This window comes from Chrysochloris asiatica, unplaced genomic scaffold, assembly GCF_000296735.1.
Source record: "Chrysochloris asiatica unplaced genomic scaffold, ChrAsi1.0 scaffold00004, whole genome shotgun sequence".
Lineage (NCBI taxonomy): Eukaryota > Metazoa > Chordata > Mammalia > Afrosoricida > Chrysochloridae > Chrysochloris > Chrysochloris asiatica.
The window spans coordinates 977,713-997,582 of NW_006408522.1; the positions used below are offsets into that span (position 1 = coordinate 977,713).

A 19,870-nucleotide genomic window follows, 5' to 3' on the forward strand; every position below is an offset into this window, starting at 1 on the left:
TCAAGTTGGTTCTGACATATAGCGACCCTGTATAAGGTTTTTGAGGAGTGGCTGGTGAATTTGAACCACCAACCTTGGGGGTCACACCAACCTTGTAGTCCACCCAGCGCATTATCTCACATCGCCACACCAAGACTCCATAGAATAGAGTAGAACTGTGTTATAGAATTTCTAAGGCTGTTCATATTTACAGAGAGGCTGGTGGTTTTGAGCCACTGACCTTTTACCTTTTGGTTACCAGTCCACTGCTTTACCCACCGCTCCACCAGAGTTCTGTTTATTTCCCTAACAAAGCCCAAACCAAACTCACAGACGAGTTGATTCTGACTCACAGTGATCCTATAGTACAGACTAGAACTGCTCCTAGGGGTTTCCATGACTGTAGATCTTTATGGGAGCAGACAGCCTCATCTTTCTCTTGTGGAGCAGCTGCTGGGTTTGAACCACCCACCTTGTGGTTAGCAGTCCAATAATCCACAGTATCACCAGGGATCCTTTCTATTGTTCTAAGGTAGTTTTTATAATGCTCCATTCTGCCTCAGAATTTTGAAGAACTAAGTTTCCAAATACTTTTATCTCCCCCATAAGAAGTTGATCCAAGATAAAGCTGCAACTCAAATGGCTTCTGCTTTCTCAAGCAGCAAAGCAGTAGAGTCAGAGATGATAGGTCAAAACAGTAGAACCAGAGATGACAGGTCAAAACAGCAGAGCCAGAGATGATAGGTCAAAACAGTAGAACCAGAGATGACAGGTCAAAACAGTAGAGTCAGAGATGATAGGTTTGTGCTCTTTAACCTCTAAAAAACTGGTCATGAGGTAAGAAAATGGAAGAATTCCAGCAAAGAGGAGATCTCATGGAAGAATCTTTCAAAAGAGTCTATACAGTATTCTAAATTTGTTCTTTCTCACTTATTGTTCTGAGAATTAACGCTCTAGGTACAGTTTCCTTTTTTGTTTTGTGTCGTTAGAAATGAAAATGATCCATGAAGAAAAGGCAACATGTGTTATGACTTGAATATTTTCCCTTCAATCGGTATTTTCTTTGGAAATGATGAACATCTCTCCAATGTCAAGCACCCTTAGAGTGAAACGTTGGTGTTGTTAACTGCTGTTGAGTCAGTTCTGACTTACAGGGACCCTGTATAAAGTTTCTGAGGAGTGACTGGTTGGTGTTTGAACTGCAGCCTTGCGGTTCAAACCAACGCTGCGGTCAAGGGCTTATCCTGCAGCGCCACACCATGACTCCTTAGAATGAACGGGCACAAAGAAATTAGACAGCTCAAGAGTTTTTGCGTTCATATTAGAAACCAAACTTCAACAGACAAATACAGATGGTACCAATTATTGTATGGGCTGCTGCCACAAGAAAAACATTTTGTTATGCAAATTTGTGAACCTAACACCTGTTTCGGCAATAGTCACACCAATAACAATCTGCAGACTGGGTTGCTAAAGGCATTTTGAAACTATTACCTTTTCTCCATTAGAATAACTGGACTCACAATCCACCTAGACTATGCTATTGATTACTCTCGAATGCTCCTACAGAGCCAAGTATTCATAAGATCCGAATTTGCATCTTTTCACTGATGGGCATCAGAGACTGGCAGACACATCTGGTCATTTGTACTCTGTACAAATTGTCATGTATAGCCTCGAGGGCTCACAGATTGAAATCTGAACACACATAATCCTGGCGCGTAGGCACTAAAGATGAAGATATACTTCCTTCTGTTGCTTTGTCCAAATTACTAACGCACACTGGCCTTCCAGGTATTGTCTAAAGATATTTGGGAAGGACGAAGAGGCAATTCCAGAGTAAGCCCCACTTTTAGGACTATATATTTTTGGTTCCTCCTCTGAATGTTCTGACGTTCCTTTCTCTGGTATTTGTTGTTCCGTGTGTCATTGTGTAATTTTGCCCACCCATTGCTGGGGGAGTATTCATTAGAGAACTAAACATTTGGTTTCTTCATCTTTCTCATGTGGACAATAATACTTCATATTATTCGGAGACAATATGTGTTAAAGGGTGGTACACAAGAAGAACTCAAAAATGGCAGCTGAAAAGGTGGCATTGTAGGTTAATACACTGGACTGTAAGGTCGCTTTGAACTGCAAGCTCCCCAGCCTCTCCTCGGAAACGCTATACAGGGTCATTATGAGTCGGTACCAACTCAATGGTACTTGACAACAACCACCACTTACTAGTTATATGATCTGTATGTATCCCATGAAATTTTTCTGAACTTTTGTTTCTTCATCAAGGGAAAAATAACAATTACCCCACCTCTTAGAATTGTTGAATGAAAATGAGGTAATGTGTGAAAAAAAAAATGTGAATATAGGTTTTGGAGCCAGACAGATATAAACTGGGATCCTAATTGCTTCTTTACTAAACTGAACTTGGGAAAGTTACCTTCTTGTGGGCTTAAATTTCTCATCTGTAAAATGGGGGAAATAAGTAGCTACCTTTCATAACGATGGTACGAATAGATTGAGGTAAGAGATGTAAAATGCTTTGTATAGTGCTCCACTCTTAGAAGAAGAAATCAAACAAACTCCCTGCCAGTGAGGCAATTCTAACTGATGGTGACCCTGTAGGGAAGAGTTGCCACACTCCTCTGCCAGTTTGTCATACTGTGGTGGCTTGCATGTTGCTGTGAATGTTGTCAGATATGGAAAGAAACATTATGAAAAGCACAGAAATATTGTCAGATATAGTGCTGGAAGATAAGCCCCTCAGGTTGGAAGGCACTCTAAATACAACTGGGGAAGAGCTGCTTCCTCAAAATAGAGTTGATCATGATGACAAGAATGTAGTAAAGCTTTCGTACTTTAATTTGCTGATGGAGCACAACTCAAAATGAGGAGAAACAGCTGTAAACATGCACTAATAATCGGAATATAGATTGTATGAAGTATGAATTTAGGAAAATCGGAACTTAAAAAAAATGAAATGGAGTGCATAAAGATCACTATCCTAGGCATTAATGAGCAGAAATGGATTCGTATGGGCCATTTCAAATCCGAGAGTCATATGGTTTACTATGCCAGGAATGACAAATTGAAGAGGAATGGCTTTGCACTAATCATCAAAAGGAACATTTCAAGATCCATCTTGAAATATAAGACTGTCTGTGATAGGATACTATCCATACACCGACAAGGAAAATCAGTTAATACTACCATCATTCACATTTACTCACCAACCACTAAAGCCAGTGATGATTAAATTGAAGAATTCTACCAACTTCTTCAGGTAGAAAATGACCAAACATGCAATTAAGATACAGTGATAATTACTGATGATTGGAATGCAAAGGTTGAAAAAAAGAGGAAGGATTAGTAGGAAAATATGGCCTTTGTCATAGAAATGATGTTGGAGATCACATTACAGAATTTTGAAAAATTACTTAGTCATTGCAAATACCTTTTATAAAAACATAAAAGATGACTATATACATGGACTTCACCAGATGGAATACATAAAAAGTCAAATTGACTACATCTGTGGGAAGAGACTGTGGAAAAGCTCCATAGCATCATTCAAACAATGCCAGGGGCAGTCTGTGGAACAAACCATTAATTGCTCATATGCAAGTTCAGGTTGAAGCTGAAGAAAATTAAAACAACTCCACAGAACAAAATTTGACCTTGATAATATCCCACCTGAATTTAGAGATCACCCTAAGAAAAAATTTGATGCATTAGACACTAGTGATCAAAGACCAGAAGAGTTGTGGGATGACATTAAGAACAAACATCATACAGGAAGAAAGCAAAAGGTCATTAAGAAGAAAGAAGGAAAAAATCAAAATAATGTCAGAAGAGACTCTGAAACCTGTTTTTCAGTGTAGAGATGCTAAAGTAAATGGAAGAAATGAGGTGGTAAAAGAGCTAAACAAAAAATTTCAAAGGGCAGCTCGAGAACACAAAGTCAGTATTATAATGAAATATACAAAACCTGGAGTTAGAAAGCCAAAAGGGAAAAACACACTAAGCATTTCTCAAGTTGAAAGAACTGAAGAAACAATTCAAGGCTTGACTTGAAGTATTGAAGGAGTCTATGGACAAAATATTGAGTGATGCTGAAAGCATCAAAAGAAGATGGAAGGAATACACAAAATCACTGTACCAAAACGAAATAGTCAACCATTTCACGAAGTAGCATATGATCAAGAATGATTGGTACTGAAGGAAGAAGTCCAAGGTGCACTGAAGGTATTAGCAAAGAACAAGGCTCCAGGATGTGATGAAATACAAATAGAAATCGTTCAACAAACTGATGCATCACTAGAGACACTCACTCATAATATGCCAAGAAATTTGGAAGTTGTGGGCTTAAATTGATTGTAAGAGATCCATATTTGTGCCCATTCCAAAGAGAACTGACCCAATTAAATGCGGAAATCATCAGATAATGTCATTAATATCACATGCAATTATATTTTTGTTAAAGATAATTCAAAAACAGCTGCAAAACAGTACATTGACAGAGACCTGCCAGAGGTCCCAGCCGTATTCAGACAAGGGCACAGAAGGAGGGATATCACTGCTGATGTCAGATAGATCTGGGCGGAAAGCAGAGAATATCAGAAAAATACCTGACCTGCGCTTTATGGACTAGGCAAAAGCTTTTGACTGTGTGGATCATGAGAAGCTACGGATAACATTTCGAAGACTGGGTATTCCAGAACACTTAATTATGCTCATGAGGAACCTCTAGACAGACCAAGTGTCATTAAAACAGAACAAAGGGACACTGAATGGGTTAGAATCAGGAAAGGTGTGCACCAGGGTTGAATTCTTTCATCAAATTTACTCAATCTGTATGTATGCTGAGCAAATAATCTGAGATGTTGGATTATATGAAGAAGAATATGGCATCAGGATTGGAGGGAAACTCATTAACAAGTTGTGATGCAGATGATACAACCTTGCTTGCTGAAAGGATTTAAAATACTTACTGATGAATATCATAGACTATAGCTTTTAGTATGAGTTGCACCTCAATGTAAAGATAACAAAAATCTTTATCACGGGTCCAATAAACAACTTCATGATAAATGGAGAAACGATTGAAGTTGTCAAAGATGTCATTTTGCTTGGATCCATTATCAATGCTCATGGAAGCAGTAGTCAAGAAATCAAAATAAGGATTGCATTAGGCAAATCTACACAAGACCGCTTTAACTGTTAAGAGCAAAGATGTCAGTTTGAGAACTAAGGTGTGCCTGACCCAACCCACGGTATTTTCAATTGCTTCAAAAGCACGTGAAAGTTGGACAATGATTAAGTAAGAGCATAGGAGAATTGATGCATTTGAGTCATGATGTTGGAGAAGAATATTTAAACTACCATGGACTGCTGGAAGACCAAATGAATCTGTGTTGGAAAAAGTACAGCCAGAATGCTCCTTAGAAACCAGGATGGTGAGTTTTCATCCCTCATGCTCAGACATAGTATCAAGAGGGACAAGTCACTGGAGAAGGACATCATGCTTGGTAAAGTGGAGGGTCAGCAAAAAAGAGGGAGACCCAGAATGAGATGGATTGGCACCGTGGCAGCAGCCAGGGGCTCAAGTATAATAATGACTGTAAAATGGTACAGGACTTGGCAGTGTTTCATTCTGTTGGGCATAGGTTCTGACTCATAACATCTAATGACAACAACAGGACAGAGGAGAACAGCTTCACAGGGTTTCAGAGACTGTAAACCTTTATAGAACAGACAGCTTCAATTTACTTCTATAGAGAGGCTGGTGCATTTGAACTGCCATCCTTCCAGTTAGTAGCCCTTAGCCTACAGCACCACCAGAGCTCCTTAGGAGGGCACCACAAAATGCTGTTTCTCATCTCCTCATTTGTAAAATATAGTGACATTCCTTGTATATAAAGTAGTAGTTGATAAAATGTTCATTGAATTGTATTGTTCCCTTAATCTTTCTGAAAAGCCAACTTTACCTGTCAGATATTGTCTTATCCCCTCATAAGCATTTATCTGTATGTCTAATTGTAATAGAAGCGAGTACTGTAGGAAGTGTTTCACCAGACTTGGGTATGAAAAGAGACTAAGTTAAAATCTGTTCCTGCTTCAAACAGATCCAATCTACCTTATTGCAATTTTACATCCCACCTACTGTTGTGGAGTTGGTTCCAACTCATAGCAGCCTTAGAGGACACATTGAAACAGCTCAATAGGCTTTCCAAGGCTGTAAACCTTCACAGAAGGAGGCTGCCTCATCTTCCTCTCGCACAGTGGCTGCTGGGTTCAAACCTTTTGGCTAGCAGACTAATACGTAACCCACTGAGCCATCTGGTCTCCTTTGAAAACTTACATGCTACCTATCATCTCCATCGGTGGCAGAAAGATGAGACTTCTGTTCCTGCAAAGATTTACAGCCTCAGAAACCCTATACAGAACCCCTATGAGTCAGAACCGACTTGACAGCACTTAACAACAACAACATGGTCATCAAACAAGTTGCTTTCCATACCCTTTCCTACTTTAAAGATGATTATCATTTAAGCAATTTAGGGATACGGTTGCCTGCTTAATAAGGAAGTTGAAATATTTAATTCAGCAAAATTTTCTCTAGAATTTCAAAGAGCCATGAAATCAGATTCCATGTCAGAAGCAGTTTTAAAAATCATTTTCTTCATCTCTGCTAAAAATAGAGTTTGGCAGAGTCACTCTCATTCATTTTCATTATCTTTAATTCCATTTATTTTTATATTCTCTGCTCTTGGCAAATCAGACAGAGAAACTGGTAAGAAAGATAATGATGAGATCACATTAAAACTGTCAATTAACCCTAGTATTTCCAAGGTTAGAGTTCACCTGCAAATGTTGGGTTTTTTAAAATATGATTTTACTACAAGGCTAGGTAATCAATATACCAGGGTAAGTAAAAAAGTATTGCTACTAGGGTTTCAGTTCACACACACACAGGTTTATTCCAAACAAAATGTCCTTGTCATCAGCAGATGGCTGCAGACAAGCTCTCTCAGTAATATATTTATCTTAGTCTTGTTGTTAAGTACCGTGGAGTCGGCTCTGACTCATAGTGACCCTGCACAGGGTTTCCGAGGCTGCAAATCTTTACGGAAGCAGAACGCCTCATCTTTCTCCCGCAGAACCGCTGGTAGTTTCGAACTGCTGACCTTGAGGTTGTCAACCTGACTCATAACCACTATGTTACCAGAGCTCTTTTAGTCTTGTTGTTGTTGTTAAGTGCCGTCGAGTCGGTTCCGACCCATAGCGACCCTGTACAGGGTTTCCGAGGGTGTAAATCCTTACGGGAGTAGAAAGCCTCATCTTTCTCCCGCGGAGCGTCTGGTAGTTTCGAACCGCTGACCTTAAGGTTCGCAGCCCGATTCGTAACCACTATGCTACCTTAGTCTTGTTAGGGTGCCTTAAAAAAAGGTGCAATAAAAACAGTAGCTTTTGAGGGGATCTGAGGGGCCAGTTCATTTCAAGGCAGAGAGATCAGCTTAGAAGGTTATGGAAATTATTTTTGGGGATCCCAAACACATAATCTTTATGGATTTTCTTGAAGGACACAGGATGGTCACGAGGTCTTGTTAGGAAGGAGTTTTCAGAAAATTGGAAACTGTGCTGATGATAAAAAGGCCAGGAAAACTTGCGCTGAGGAATTTTTTCCCATCATGACAATGTGTCTACTCATTCTTTGAGGATTTCATTGGGAAATCTTACCCCATTCACCCTATAGCCCTTTCAAAGTTCTTTGAGTTTTGTTTTCGGCATTGAAAAAGAATACAACTTGAGTCTGTCGAGAATGTCAAAACTATCATTTGACATGGTATAAATTGAAGAGTGCAGAATCCTTTGGGGATGCATTAGAAATATGGAAATGCCACCTTCAGAAGTGAATCAATCTAGATGAAGGATGGTCGATAAACAGCAGCTTCACATTTTGATATTTTTGTTTAATAAAGGTGCCTATGATTTTGTAGCAATACTTTTTGACTTACCCTCATATGTTTAATTTACTATGTCTTTACTGATGCTCAAGTCCCAAAGATACTACATTATTATGAGGAAGTCAGAAAATAAAGAGCTTAAGAGTCATTAAAAAAGAAAACATCTAGGAAATATCCCAGAGAACACCACAAACTTTTTCAAGATTGTTTCTCAAGCATCTCACAACTTGTTTAGGGATCAACATATACTGGTTGTACAACCTTTGGTAAGTTATTTAGCCTCTTTGTACCTTAGTTTCGTCTTCTGTAAATTTGTGCTAAAAATCATGACTGCCTAATAGAGTGAATTGTTGGGGTCCTCGTGTGGAGCTGTAATTGAAGCACTGGACTGAAGGTCAATTTGAATCGCAAGATCTGCAGTTCAGTTCACCAGCTGCTCCATGAAAACCCAATACAGGATTGCTATGAGTTGGAATCAAGTGGACGGGACTTAGCACCAGTAGCGTTATTGCTAAAGCCTGATCAAACAATCTAAAGCTCTCATTGCAGACAGAACCTGACTCTTATGGAATGTTTCATTCTGGTGGTGGTGGTGTGCCGCGGAGTCAGTTCTGGCTCATAGTGACCCTGTGTAGGGTTTGTTGTTGTTGTTAAGTGCTATTGAGTCAGTTCTGACCCATAGCAACCCTGTATAGGATTTCCAAGGAGCAGCTGATGAGCTTGAACTGCCGACCTTGCAGTTCAAATGGCTTTGCAGTCTGGCACATTAACCCCCAGCGCCACACCAGGACTCCCTAGGCTGTAAATCTTTACAGGTGCAGAAAGTCTCATCGTTCTCCTGTGGAACAGCTGGTAGTTTCGAACTGATGACCTTGAGGTTAGTAACCCTACTCATAACCACTACGCTACTATTTCAATTATTTGAGGAAAGAGCCAGATTAAAAATTTTAAAGTCTTAATTATAGACTTTAAAGACTTGAAAGTAATAAAAAATTAAGTAGTTACAAAGGGCGCTTAGTCATCATCATCATCAAGTGCCATCGAGTCAGTTCTGGGTATATTCACTGTTAGAACTATCCCTGAACTTAAACAGATATGGTACATTTCCCCCCAAAAAAGAACACACAGAGAGTTTTTAATATGTGCACTGATTACTCACAGAGATTTTTCTCTTTGGTATTTTAGGCATTTTCTCAGAGCATTGCTTTTGCTGTTATTAGGTGCTATCCAGTTGGTCCCTGCATAGGGTTTCTCAGGAGTGGCTGGTGGATTTGCACAGTTGACCTTGCAGAAAGCCGTCCCGTGCTGATCCTACAGTGCCCCACCAGGACTCCATTACTAGTTCTGTATGTTTATACAAATATTGGGTGCATTACAAGGATTTTGCAAACTGTGCAACCAGTCTCGTTAGTTTCCTATGAGTGCTATACAGTTATAAGCTTCCTTCCATGTGTTATCTACATCTGAGTTTTGTGGGGAAATACAGTAGTTTGTACTATTGGTGAGAAATTAAACCACTGCTGTTTAGTCCACTCTGACTCACAGTCACCCTCTAGGACCCAGGAGAACTGGTCCACAGGGTTTAAATCCTTATGAGATCAACAGCCTCACCTTTCTCCTGTGGAGCAGCTAGTGGGTTTGAACTGCTGATCTTGCAACTAGCAGTCCAATGCTTAACCCACTAAGCCTTCCTGTCAAAAAAAAGGATTGTCAAAATAATGATATCCGTTAGTTCAGTTCTATTCATTTCTGAGCAGAACAGAAATTACCAGATGCTGAATTAATGAGCAAATCATCATCTAGTCATCTAGTGTCTATGGGATAATGGGATATCTTAAAACCAGTTTGTAACTAAAAGGGAGACCTTATTTACCGAATAGCAACATCAACAAATAAAGTTTCAATTAAGATTGGAGTCATTCTGGTTAAAAAGACAGGTCAAAATGAATTCTTCCTCATCTTCTAAACTTAAAAAGACACAGAAATGCATATAAAATGAAATAATACAAAAGGGCAAGAGGTCACATAATTATAATATTTATGAATGCTGTATTTTGTGTATTACCCTATAATTTAATCCCCATAAGATTCCTATAAGGAAGTTAATACTATTACTTCCATTTTATACATGAGGGAATCTGAAGTTTAAAGAGGTTAAGTAACTCAAGCAAGGTAATACAGCTGGTTAATCGGTGAACTATTCAAATCCAGGTAGTCTGACTCTAGAGTCTTCATGCTTAACCATTATGCTGTTAGAATAAAGAGCCCTGGTGGCACCGTGGTTAAGCACCCGACTGTTAACTAAAAGGTTGGTGGTTTAAACCCACCAGTAACTCGGCAGGAGAAAGATGTGGCAGTCTGGTTTCTTTTAGTGGAATCCCTGAGACTGTGACCCTCTCAAGCCTGATACCGAATCCACACCCAGGAATCAACTTCCAACTGAACAATTGTTGTTAACTGCCATTGAGTCAGTTCCAATTCATAGCGACCCTGTTAGGGTTTCCGAGGAGCAGTTGCTGGGTTTGAACTGTTGACCTTGTGATTCCCAGTCCAGTGCTGACCCTACAGGAATCCATAGCCAGGCCTGTAAAGTGAATAATAAGACCAAGGAGTGATGTACTCCTTAGTAGTCAACCACACGAGATCAAAAGGGCAGCATTTGACCAAAAACAAAGATCACAAGCAAGAAAGAAAGACACAAAGAAATAGGAAGCCAAAGGAAGAAATGGGAAGAACTCTGTTACACTGAAGGGACCGCAGACAATGTCATGAAACAAAATATGCACAAATTGTTGAATGGAAAATGAACTTACTCTGTAAAATTTCACCCAAAGGATGGTAAAACTACAATAAAAAGTTGCATGTCCCAAGTAACCCTTTGATCTTAAGTGGGGACAATGATTAGCATCCACATGACTATTCTTAGCTCCTCTGTTGTATTTTACAATTTATATCAACAGTCATTGATTACTGTAACGTGTCCTACAGTGACCACACAGCTAACTTCCCTCTCTCTCGATCCCATTCAGCCAATACACTTTTCAGCTAAAACACTCTTGTATCTAATATCAAAACACAGGGAATCTGCCCTGGGAAATAGAGTGATCGCAACGGAAATCATGAAATGTGTCTCCAGGAAGCTCTAGGAAGATTCTCCCCAGATTGTCTCTTTTTCAGAGATGTTCCAGGCCTAGAGAAATAGAGCAAACTAAAGACAACTTTAGTTTGGAGGAGAATACTGAAAGTGCCATGGACTGCCAAAAGAACCAATAGATCTGTTTTGGAAGAAGTGCAGCCAGAGTGCTCCCTGGAGGCCAGGATGGCTAAGCTTCGTCTCTCCTACTTTGGACATATTGTCCGGAGGAAACAATCGTTGGAGAGGGATGTCATGCTGGGTAGAGTGGAGGGTCAGAGAAAAAGAGGAAGACCCCCAACGAGATGGATCAGCCAGGTGGCATCATTGATGGACTCAAGTGTGGCAGCGGTAGTGAAGTTGGCCCAGGATCGGACATTGTTTCGTTCTGCTGTGCATGGGGTCGCTATGAGTCGGTTCCGACTCGATGGCACCTAACAACAACAAAGACAACTTAATTGTTTCTGTAGTCAACATGAAATATACTTCATTGAGAAGAACTGATTGTTTCTAGATACCAAAAAAATCCCAAAACAAACCCACTGTGATTGAGCCCATTCAGAGTCACAGTGACCCTCTATAGGGTTTCTGAGGCTGAAAGTCTTTGTGGGAGCAGAAAGCCTCATCTTTCTCCTGTGAAGCAGTTTGTTGTTGTGTGCCATCAAGTTGGTTCAGACCCTGGATAGGGTTTCTAGAGCAGCTTGTAGTTTTGAACCGCTGACCTTGTGGCTCGCAGTCTTGTGCTTATCGGATAGTGATAGGAATATCCATTTAGGTTGTTGTTGTTAAGTGTCATAAAGTCGGTTCTGACCCCTAGCGACCCTGTATAGGGTTTTCGAGCAGTGACGGGTGAGCTTGAAACATTGATCTTGCAACTCAAACCAACTTTTCAGTCCAGCGCATTAACCCACAGGACAACAGTTGTTGTTGTTGTTAGGTGCCATTGAGTTGGTACCGACTCATAGCAACCCTATGCACAACAGAACGAAACACTGCCCGGTCCTGGGCCAAGCTCACAATTGTCGCCACGCTCGAGCCCATTGATGCTGCCACTTTGCCAATCCATCTGGCTGGGGGTCCAATCAGACCTGCTGAAAATCTGAGAATCCTGATAGAGTTACCATAAGCAGCAAATCATTTCCAACCTTAAGTCAAACACAGTTAAATGAGTTGTTACAGGGGAGAAAAGAGACCCGATCTTCAAAGATATAAATATCATACAGGCTCTTTATTAAGTCTTAAACAGTTGTTGTTGTTGTTGTTTAGGGCCATGGAGTCGGTTCTGACTCACAGCAAGCCTGTATAGGGTTTCCAAGGAATGGCTGCTGAGTTTGAATCGCAAACCTTGCAGTTCAAACAGACCTTGCAATTGAGTGCTTATCCTATAGAGCCACACCAGGACACATAAACAAGAGTAGACGTAAAATAAAAGACTTCTTTCCATATTTGAGCATGACTGCTGTATCAGTCATGGTTGTGGTGGGAGATTCCTATGTTCTCTGTGCCCTCTAAAAGGTCACTGGGGGGAGACAGAACTTTGGAACCTCATCATGGTGTCTATGATTTCCCTCACTGGGGATATGAACCATGTTCACACACTAAAAGACAGAGAGGGACTAGACAATTGCAGACAGGAAAGTGTACAGTCTTTGGCACTCCAGGTATGACATTGCAACCAGGTGACCAGGGATGTATCTAGGAATGTTTCTGGGAGGGCTTGCTAGGAGAAATTGCTCCAAACCCACTTTTAAACATACTCTGCTTCTGTCTCTCAAAGTTCAGCTGTCAGAGGTACATGAGGTACTAAAGAAAAATTGGCATCTGACCACTTAAATTTAGGCACACGGTGGAATTAAGCAGGGCCTGGATTAAATCATTTGTAAGCAAAAAGTCTTCAGCTTTCATGCTCTAGAGAAGAGTTAAAAGTGGTTATGTGTGGAAGCATTTTCGAACCATGAAAAAGAATCAAACAACAAAATGTTTTGATCATTTCAGAATTCTGAAATCTGACGTCATGGATTACCAATTTCCGGAATATAATATTTTTAAATGGTGCCTCAGTGCAAGATGTTTTTTTCTGAAGTAAAGGTTCTGGGTGAGGTGATACACAGTGTAAGGTTTTGGAGTCTTACCAGGGCAGACTGGTAGTGCTGTGGAGTGCAACTTTCAGGGTATGGCACGGTGAGTGTGTGTGCGTGTGTGTGTGTGTGTGTGTGTGTGTGTGTGTGTGTGTGTGGCGGTTATAGTTGGGTCTTTGGGCAAGGTATTGTTATTAAGTGTCATTCAGTTGGTCCGACGCTTAGGGACCCTATTGTATAGGGTTTCAGAGGAGTGGTTGGTGAGTTTGAACCACCAACCTTGAGGTCAAGGGTTTATCTTACAGCGCCACGCCAGAACTTAACACAAAGGCAAGGTTTAAGTGGGTCTATCTGGCAATTCTCTGAGGGGTTGAGCCTTCGATTATTGGAAGCAGTTTGGGAGCGGCGCCCCAAATGTGTGGGCGCGAGTAAAGCGGCACTTTTGGGCCTTACTCAGAAGTGTCTTAGCTGGGCAACGCCACGAAAGGCCCGTTTCCCACCTGGATTAAGATGGATCCAATAGGATCGTAGTTTTCTGTCTTCTGTGCCATGGTTAGGGGCGGGGAGGATAACCTCCCCCGGGGAAGCGCCATTTACAGGCGCGGAAACTTTCCACTTGGGGTGTTTGTCTCCATGGCAACACTATGCGCTGCCCGGCCTATTCTACAATGAGAGCGGAAGAGGGGAGTAAGGAAGTAGTTGGCGCAGCCGTTCCGTTCCGAGATCGTGACCTTCCTTGCAAGACTCCCCCGCGCGGCGGCGGTTGTGGTGCAGGCCAAGGCGGAAGCGACTCTCAGACGAAACCGGCTCCAGAACGCAGTGATGGCTGCTAGCGTCCCTTGTGCGCTGGTTACCAGCTGCTCCTCCACTTTCACCGGGGACCGTCTGGTTCAACGTGAGTAGAGGGTGGGCGGGTCTCCAAGCCTAGCGAGCCTCGGCGGACGACAGTCTCAGTATCAGGCCTGTACCTCGGCCTTGTTCCCGTCGCTGGCCCTGGGCTCTTCCTCCACTCGGCGGTGGCCTGAGGCTCCCCGGGTTCCTTTCCTACTCTGTCGAGACCTTTACCTACTCCCGCAGGTGTCTGCCCTGTAACTCTTAAACTCATTGCTTTTCTGCCTGCCCGGCTCACGAATGCGTTACTTCAGTTTCTTCTATAAAGTGGGACTGATTCCTGCCCAGCCTACCCCACGGGTTAATGCAAAGAGCCATTGAGATGATGAGGGGAAGGGATTATTGATAAATTATGAGACAGTTGTGATATGGCTGTTTCTGCTCCTGAGGTGAGGAGTACATTTCCTCTGATTTCCGTGTTTGCGGAAGAAAGTGAAGGTTGTCTTCTCCCATAAAGAGTTAACAGCTTTGGAAATCTTTTGGGGGGAGTTGTACTATATCGTTTAGGGTCGCTATGAATCGGAATCCTGGTGTGGCTCTGTGGGATAAGCACTCGACCGCAAGGTTGATGGTTCAGACTCAAACAGCCACTCCTCGAGAACCCAGTACTGGGTCGCTGTGGGTTGGAACCATCTCAAGGGCACTTAACAACAACATAAATTGGAATCAACTCGATGGCAGTGTTTTTTTTCTTGGGGTGGTGGTGATGGTGGTGGTTCCTGTGTCTTCAAATACTAGACTAAACCTTAATGAATGTACATAAGACTTGTTTATTATGTTGTTGTGAAGTGCCGTTGAGTCGATTCTGACCCATAGCGACCCTGCGCTGATGCGCTTGAACCACCAACCTTGCAGTTCAAACGACTTTTCAGTCTAATGCATTAGAGCACAGCGCCACACCAGGACTCCTGTTTATATAGTACCTTTTATTTGTTTATTTTAAAAAGTTTTTATTGTGAATTGAGTGATCGTTTACATGGGGGAACATCAGTTCGTTTCATTGCAAAGATTACAATCCCCTTTATGCTTCATCATTCAACAGTATTTGCTTCTATTTACTGTTTTTTTTGGATGTGAACCAAACCACTCAGGAATATAGTATCATTCAAACAGCCAAAGGGCACACCCTGCTGCCCTCCACCAGCACACATACCCTCTCTATGAGTCTAGAATCCTCAGCTGCCCTGTCTCTCCATGGCATCGTCTCTGCCACCATCTCCAGCGTTTCCACTTCTCTGAGTATTTTTTATTTTGTGGTAGTCATTGCTTTGCCTTCTGAAGCAGAGGTTCTCCACTAATATTAGTTTTGGAGTATTACTGAGTTTAGTTCCTTTGACTCTGGACTGTCATTTGATTGTCAGATTAAGTAATTCTCAAATTAAGTAACCCTTAAACCCTGGTGTGGCATCATAGGATGAGCACTCAACCTTAAGGTCAGTTTTGAACATTAAGGTCTGTAGTTCAAACTCACCAGCTGCTCCTGGGAAGCCATTTACAGGGTCACTATGAGTTGGAACTGACTTGATGACACTTCTAACAACAACAACAATGAAACTTAAGTGGGTGTCTTCCTCTTTTTCTCTGACCAAACATGATGTCCTCCTCCAGCGACTGGTCTCTCCTGACAATATGTGTCCGAAGTATGAGAAATGAAGTTTGGCCATCCTGGCCTCCAAGGAGCACTCTGGTTGCACTTCTTTCAACACAGATCTGTTGGTTCTTTTGGTAGTTCATGACACTTTCAATATTCTCCTCCAACACCATAACTCAGATTCATCACTTCTTCTATGGTCTTTCTTATTTACTGTCCAGCTTTTGCATGCATATGAGGTTGGGCCAGGCACACCTTAATCTTCAAACTGACATCTTTGCTCTTTAACACTTTAAAAAGGTCTTGTGCAGCAGATTTGCCTAATGCAGTATGTCGTTTGATTTCTTGACTGCTGCTTCCATGAGTGTTGATAGTTGATCCAAGAAGAATGAAGTCCTAGATAACTTCAGTCTTTTCTCCATTGATAAGAATGTTGTTTATTGGTCCAGTGGTGAGATTTTTGTTTTCTTTACATTGATATGCAATCCATACCGAAGGCTGTGCTCTTTGATCTTCATCAGTAAATGTTTTAAGTCCTCTTCACTTTCAGCAAGCAAAGTTGTATCATCTGCATATCGCAGGTTGTTAATCAGTCTTCCTCCAATCCTGATGCCACATTTTTCCTCATAGAACCCGGCTTCTCGGATTATTTGCTCAGCATACAGGTTGAATAAGTATGGTAAGAGAATACACCCCTGTTGCACACCATTCTTAATTTTAAACCATTCAGTTTTCCCATGTTCTGTTTGAACAGCTGCCTCTTGGCCCATGTACAGATTCCTCATGAACACAGTTAAGTGTTCTGGAGTACTCACTTCGCAATGTTGTCCATAGCTTATCATGATCCACACCATCTAAAGCCTTTGCATAGTCAATAAAGCACAGGTAAACATCTTTCTGATATTCTCTGCTTTCAGCCAAGATCCATCAGAATCAGCAATGATATCCCTTGTTCCACGTCTTCTTCTGAATTCAGCTTGAACCTCTAGAAGTTCTCTGTCAATGTATGCTTGCAGCCTTTTCTGTATTATGTTTAGTAACTTTACTCGCATGGGATATTAAAGAGATTGTTCGATTGACCAGCAGGGTTACCCATGGTGGACAGGTTTCAGATGAGCTTCCAGATGAAGACAGACTAGGAAGAAGGAGTGACGAACTACTTCCAAATACTTAGTCACTGAAAACCTTATGAATAGCGGAGAAACACTGTCAGATATAGTGCCGGCAAATGAGCTCCTCATGTTGGAAGGCACTCAAAATGTCAAAATGCGACTGGGGAAGAGCTGCCTCAAAGTTGAGTTGACCCTGATGACATGAATGGAGTAAAGCCTGTGGGAGAAAAGCCCGCAGGACCTTCATTTGCTGATGGGGCACCACTCAAAATGAAAAGAAGCAGCAGTAAACATCCTTTGAAAATCAGAACATGGAATGTATGAAGTATGAATCTGGGAAAATTAGAGGTTGTCAGATATGAAATGGAATGCATAAACATCGATATCTTGGCATTAGTGAGCAGAAATGGACTGGTATTGGCCATTTTGAATCTGACAACCACATAGTTTACTATGCCAGAAATGACAAATTGAGGAGGAATGGTGTTGCATTCATTGTCAAAAAGAACATATCCAGATCAGTCATGAGGTACAACACTGACAGGGAAGCCCAGTTAATACCACTATTACACAAATTTATGCACCAACCACTAAAGCCAGTGAGGATGAAATAGAAGAATTCTACCAACTTCTTCAATCTGAAATTAATCAAATTATGCAATCAAGATATATTGATCGTTACCGTTGATTGGAATGCCAAGGTCGGGAGCAAAGAGGAAGGATTGGTAGTTGGAAAATATGGCCTTGGTGATAGAAATGATGCTGGAGATTGCATGATAGAATTCTGCAAAATCAATGATTTGTTCATTTCAAATACCTTCTTTAGACAGCAGAAGAGAAGACTGTACACATGGACCTCACCGGATGGAATACATGGAAATCAAATTGACTACATCTGCAGAAAGCAATGATGGAAAAGCTCCATATCATCAGTCTAAACAGTGCATATTTGTAGACTTTCATTATGGATAAAATGCAGGTGTGTACTTTGAGAGACTTTTTATTTCCTATTGCTACTTAAAGGCCTTATTTGCAGTATTCTTGGTGGGTACCTGCCTTCAGAAGAGTCGTTACTGGTTTCCAGTGTAGACTTTTAAGGGAAAAGAAGGTTCAGGAGTTTGAAAGACTTTTGCAAGGCTATTTATAGCATGAAAACAAGACTCTATACCTCAATCCAAGAAATCTTTCCACCTTTAATAAGGGGACTTCAAAAAGTTTGTAGAAAAATAGAATTAAGGGATAATGGAATTCTTCCATGAACTTTTGAGAGATGTATATGGTGATGGGGGTTGTGTGCCACGGAGTTGGTTCTGTCTGACTCAGAGAACCCTGCATAGGGTTTCCGAGGCTGTAAATCTTTATGGGAGCAGAAAGCCTTATCTTTCTCTCATGGAACCGCTGGTAGTTTCGAACTGCTGACCTTGAGATTAGCAGCCCGACTGGTAACCAGTATATTTACAAAACCTTTTATTGTGGTTTGGGTCAAAGTTAACAATGCACATTAGTTTCACATTCAGCAACTCATACACATTTCGTAATGTGACATTAGTTGTTTCCCCTCTATATCACAACACTCCTCCCATTTCCTTCCTAGGTTCCCAATTTCTATGTGTCTTTCCTGTCCTTTCCTGCTTTCTGAGCTTTGTTTTTGGGCAGATGCAGGTCTTTTGGTCTCATTAGCTGATTGTTCTAATGCAAACTATCCTCATTAGTGTCATTGTGCAGTGGTGTCAGTTCTGATTTGTAGGGACCCCCATTGAGGATTTTCAAATCTTTATAGGAGCAGAAAGCTTCATCTTTCTCCTGAGGAGAACTTGAACTGCTGACCTTGTACGTCCAGGGCTCCTTGTTCACTGTGTAGGCCTGTCTGTTGTTTGGCTGAAAGGTGGTGGGACTCAGTTTCAGGTTGCAGGGTTTCTAAGGCCACAGTCTCAGGGCTTCCAACAGTCTTCATCAGCCCAGTAAGTCTGGCCGCTTCTATGATTTTGAATTTTGTTTCATGGTTTTCTTGTGATCCTGACCACAGTGGTCAGTTGTGGTAGCTGAACATCATCCCGTTTTCCAGGTGTCAGGCTACTAGAGGCTGTGGTTTGCATCGATTAATTGTTTTCTTGAGTCTTTGGTTATCTCCATTGGTTTGCTCCAGAGGAGGAGAGACTAATAGTTGCTTCTTAGATGGCCACTCAGAGCTTCTAAGGCCCTTGTCACTACTAACCCAAGTAGGATGTGAACATTGTCTTTGTGGTGTATGTTATGCTAATTGACCTAGGTACCTCTAAGAATATAATCCTGAGCCCCAAACTTGGTGACTCAGTCCCTCAAGGTGTTTATGTTATAAATGATTTTAACCTTTTACTTCTAGTCTAGAAAAATGCACTTTAATAAATACTGATTAAACACAGAGCCATCATTCTCTTTGCCAGTTTCTGCAGCCACAATAATGACAAAGATGACTAAGGTTGTAGTGAAAATAGGTGGGTGCGCCACTTGTGAAGGTACCGAAATGTAGAGAGCTAAGTTTTAACTGCTTCCTTAGTAGAACCTTAGATGGAAAAGTTCCCGGAGACTGTAGTTTAAAGTAAATAATGCCAGTTCAGTAACTGTAAGCCACTCAGATTCTGCTGCTAAACATTTGGAGCAGAAGCCTTTCTTTTAGTGAAATGTGGGAAATTCAAGATATTGTAAGCATCATGATAGATATTCATCTCAAACCTGCTTTCATATAATTTAATTTGGTCCCTCTATACTGGTGTGGCGCTGTGGGTTAATGCGCCAGAATGCAAAGCCATTTGAACTGCAAGATTAGCAGTTCAAGCTCACCAGCTGCTCCTCGGAAACCCTATACAGGATCGCTATGGGTCAGAACCAACTCTACGGCACTTAACAACAACAACATCCCTTTGAAAGGAACTCTGGTAGTGTAGTGGTCACGAGTAGGGCTGCTAACCTCAAGGCCAGCAGTTAGAAACTATCAGCCATTCTGCGGGAGAAGGATCAGTTTTTTTTGTTGTTTGTTTGTTTTTATTTAAGGTTTTTATTGTGGATTGAGTGGAAGTTTAGAGGGCATATCATCAGTTTTACATTCAACAAATCATATACCTTGTTTCGTTACACTGATT

General features: G+C 41.3%; 2 protein-coding genes across 3 annotated transcripts in view; one reads left to right on the top strand and one right to left on the bottom strand.

Annotated features, from left to right (window-relative positions):
- The window catches only part of LOC102819788 (IQ domain-containing protein H-like), a 113,974-nt gene extending 100,216 nt beyond the window's left edge, over positions 1-13,758 (bottom strand). The window contains exon 1 of the mRNA XM_006831505.1: positions 13,658-13,758. Within this exon, the coding sequence (XP_006831568.1) occupies positions 13,658-13,750 (93 nt within the window). The 5' untranslated portion in view covers positions 13,751-13,758. The remainder of the gene's footprint in view (positions 1-13,657) is intronic.
- Positions 13,759-13,979: 221 nt separating this feature from the next.
- The window catches only part of AAGAB (alpha- and gamma-adaptin binding protein), a 68,277-nt gene continuing 62,386 nt past the window's right edge, over positions 13,980-19,870 (top strand). For both annotated transcript variants that reach the window (XM_006831506.1, XM_006831507.1), the window contains exon 1: positions 13,980-14,052. In XM_006831506.1, the coding sequence (XP_006831569.1) occupies positions 13,980-14,052 (73 nt within the window). The remainder of the gene's footprint in view (positions 14,053-19,870) is intronic.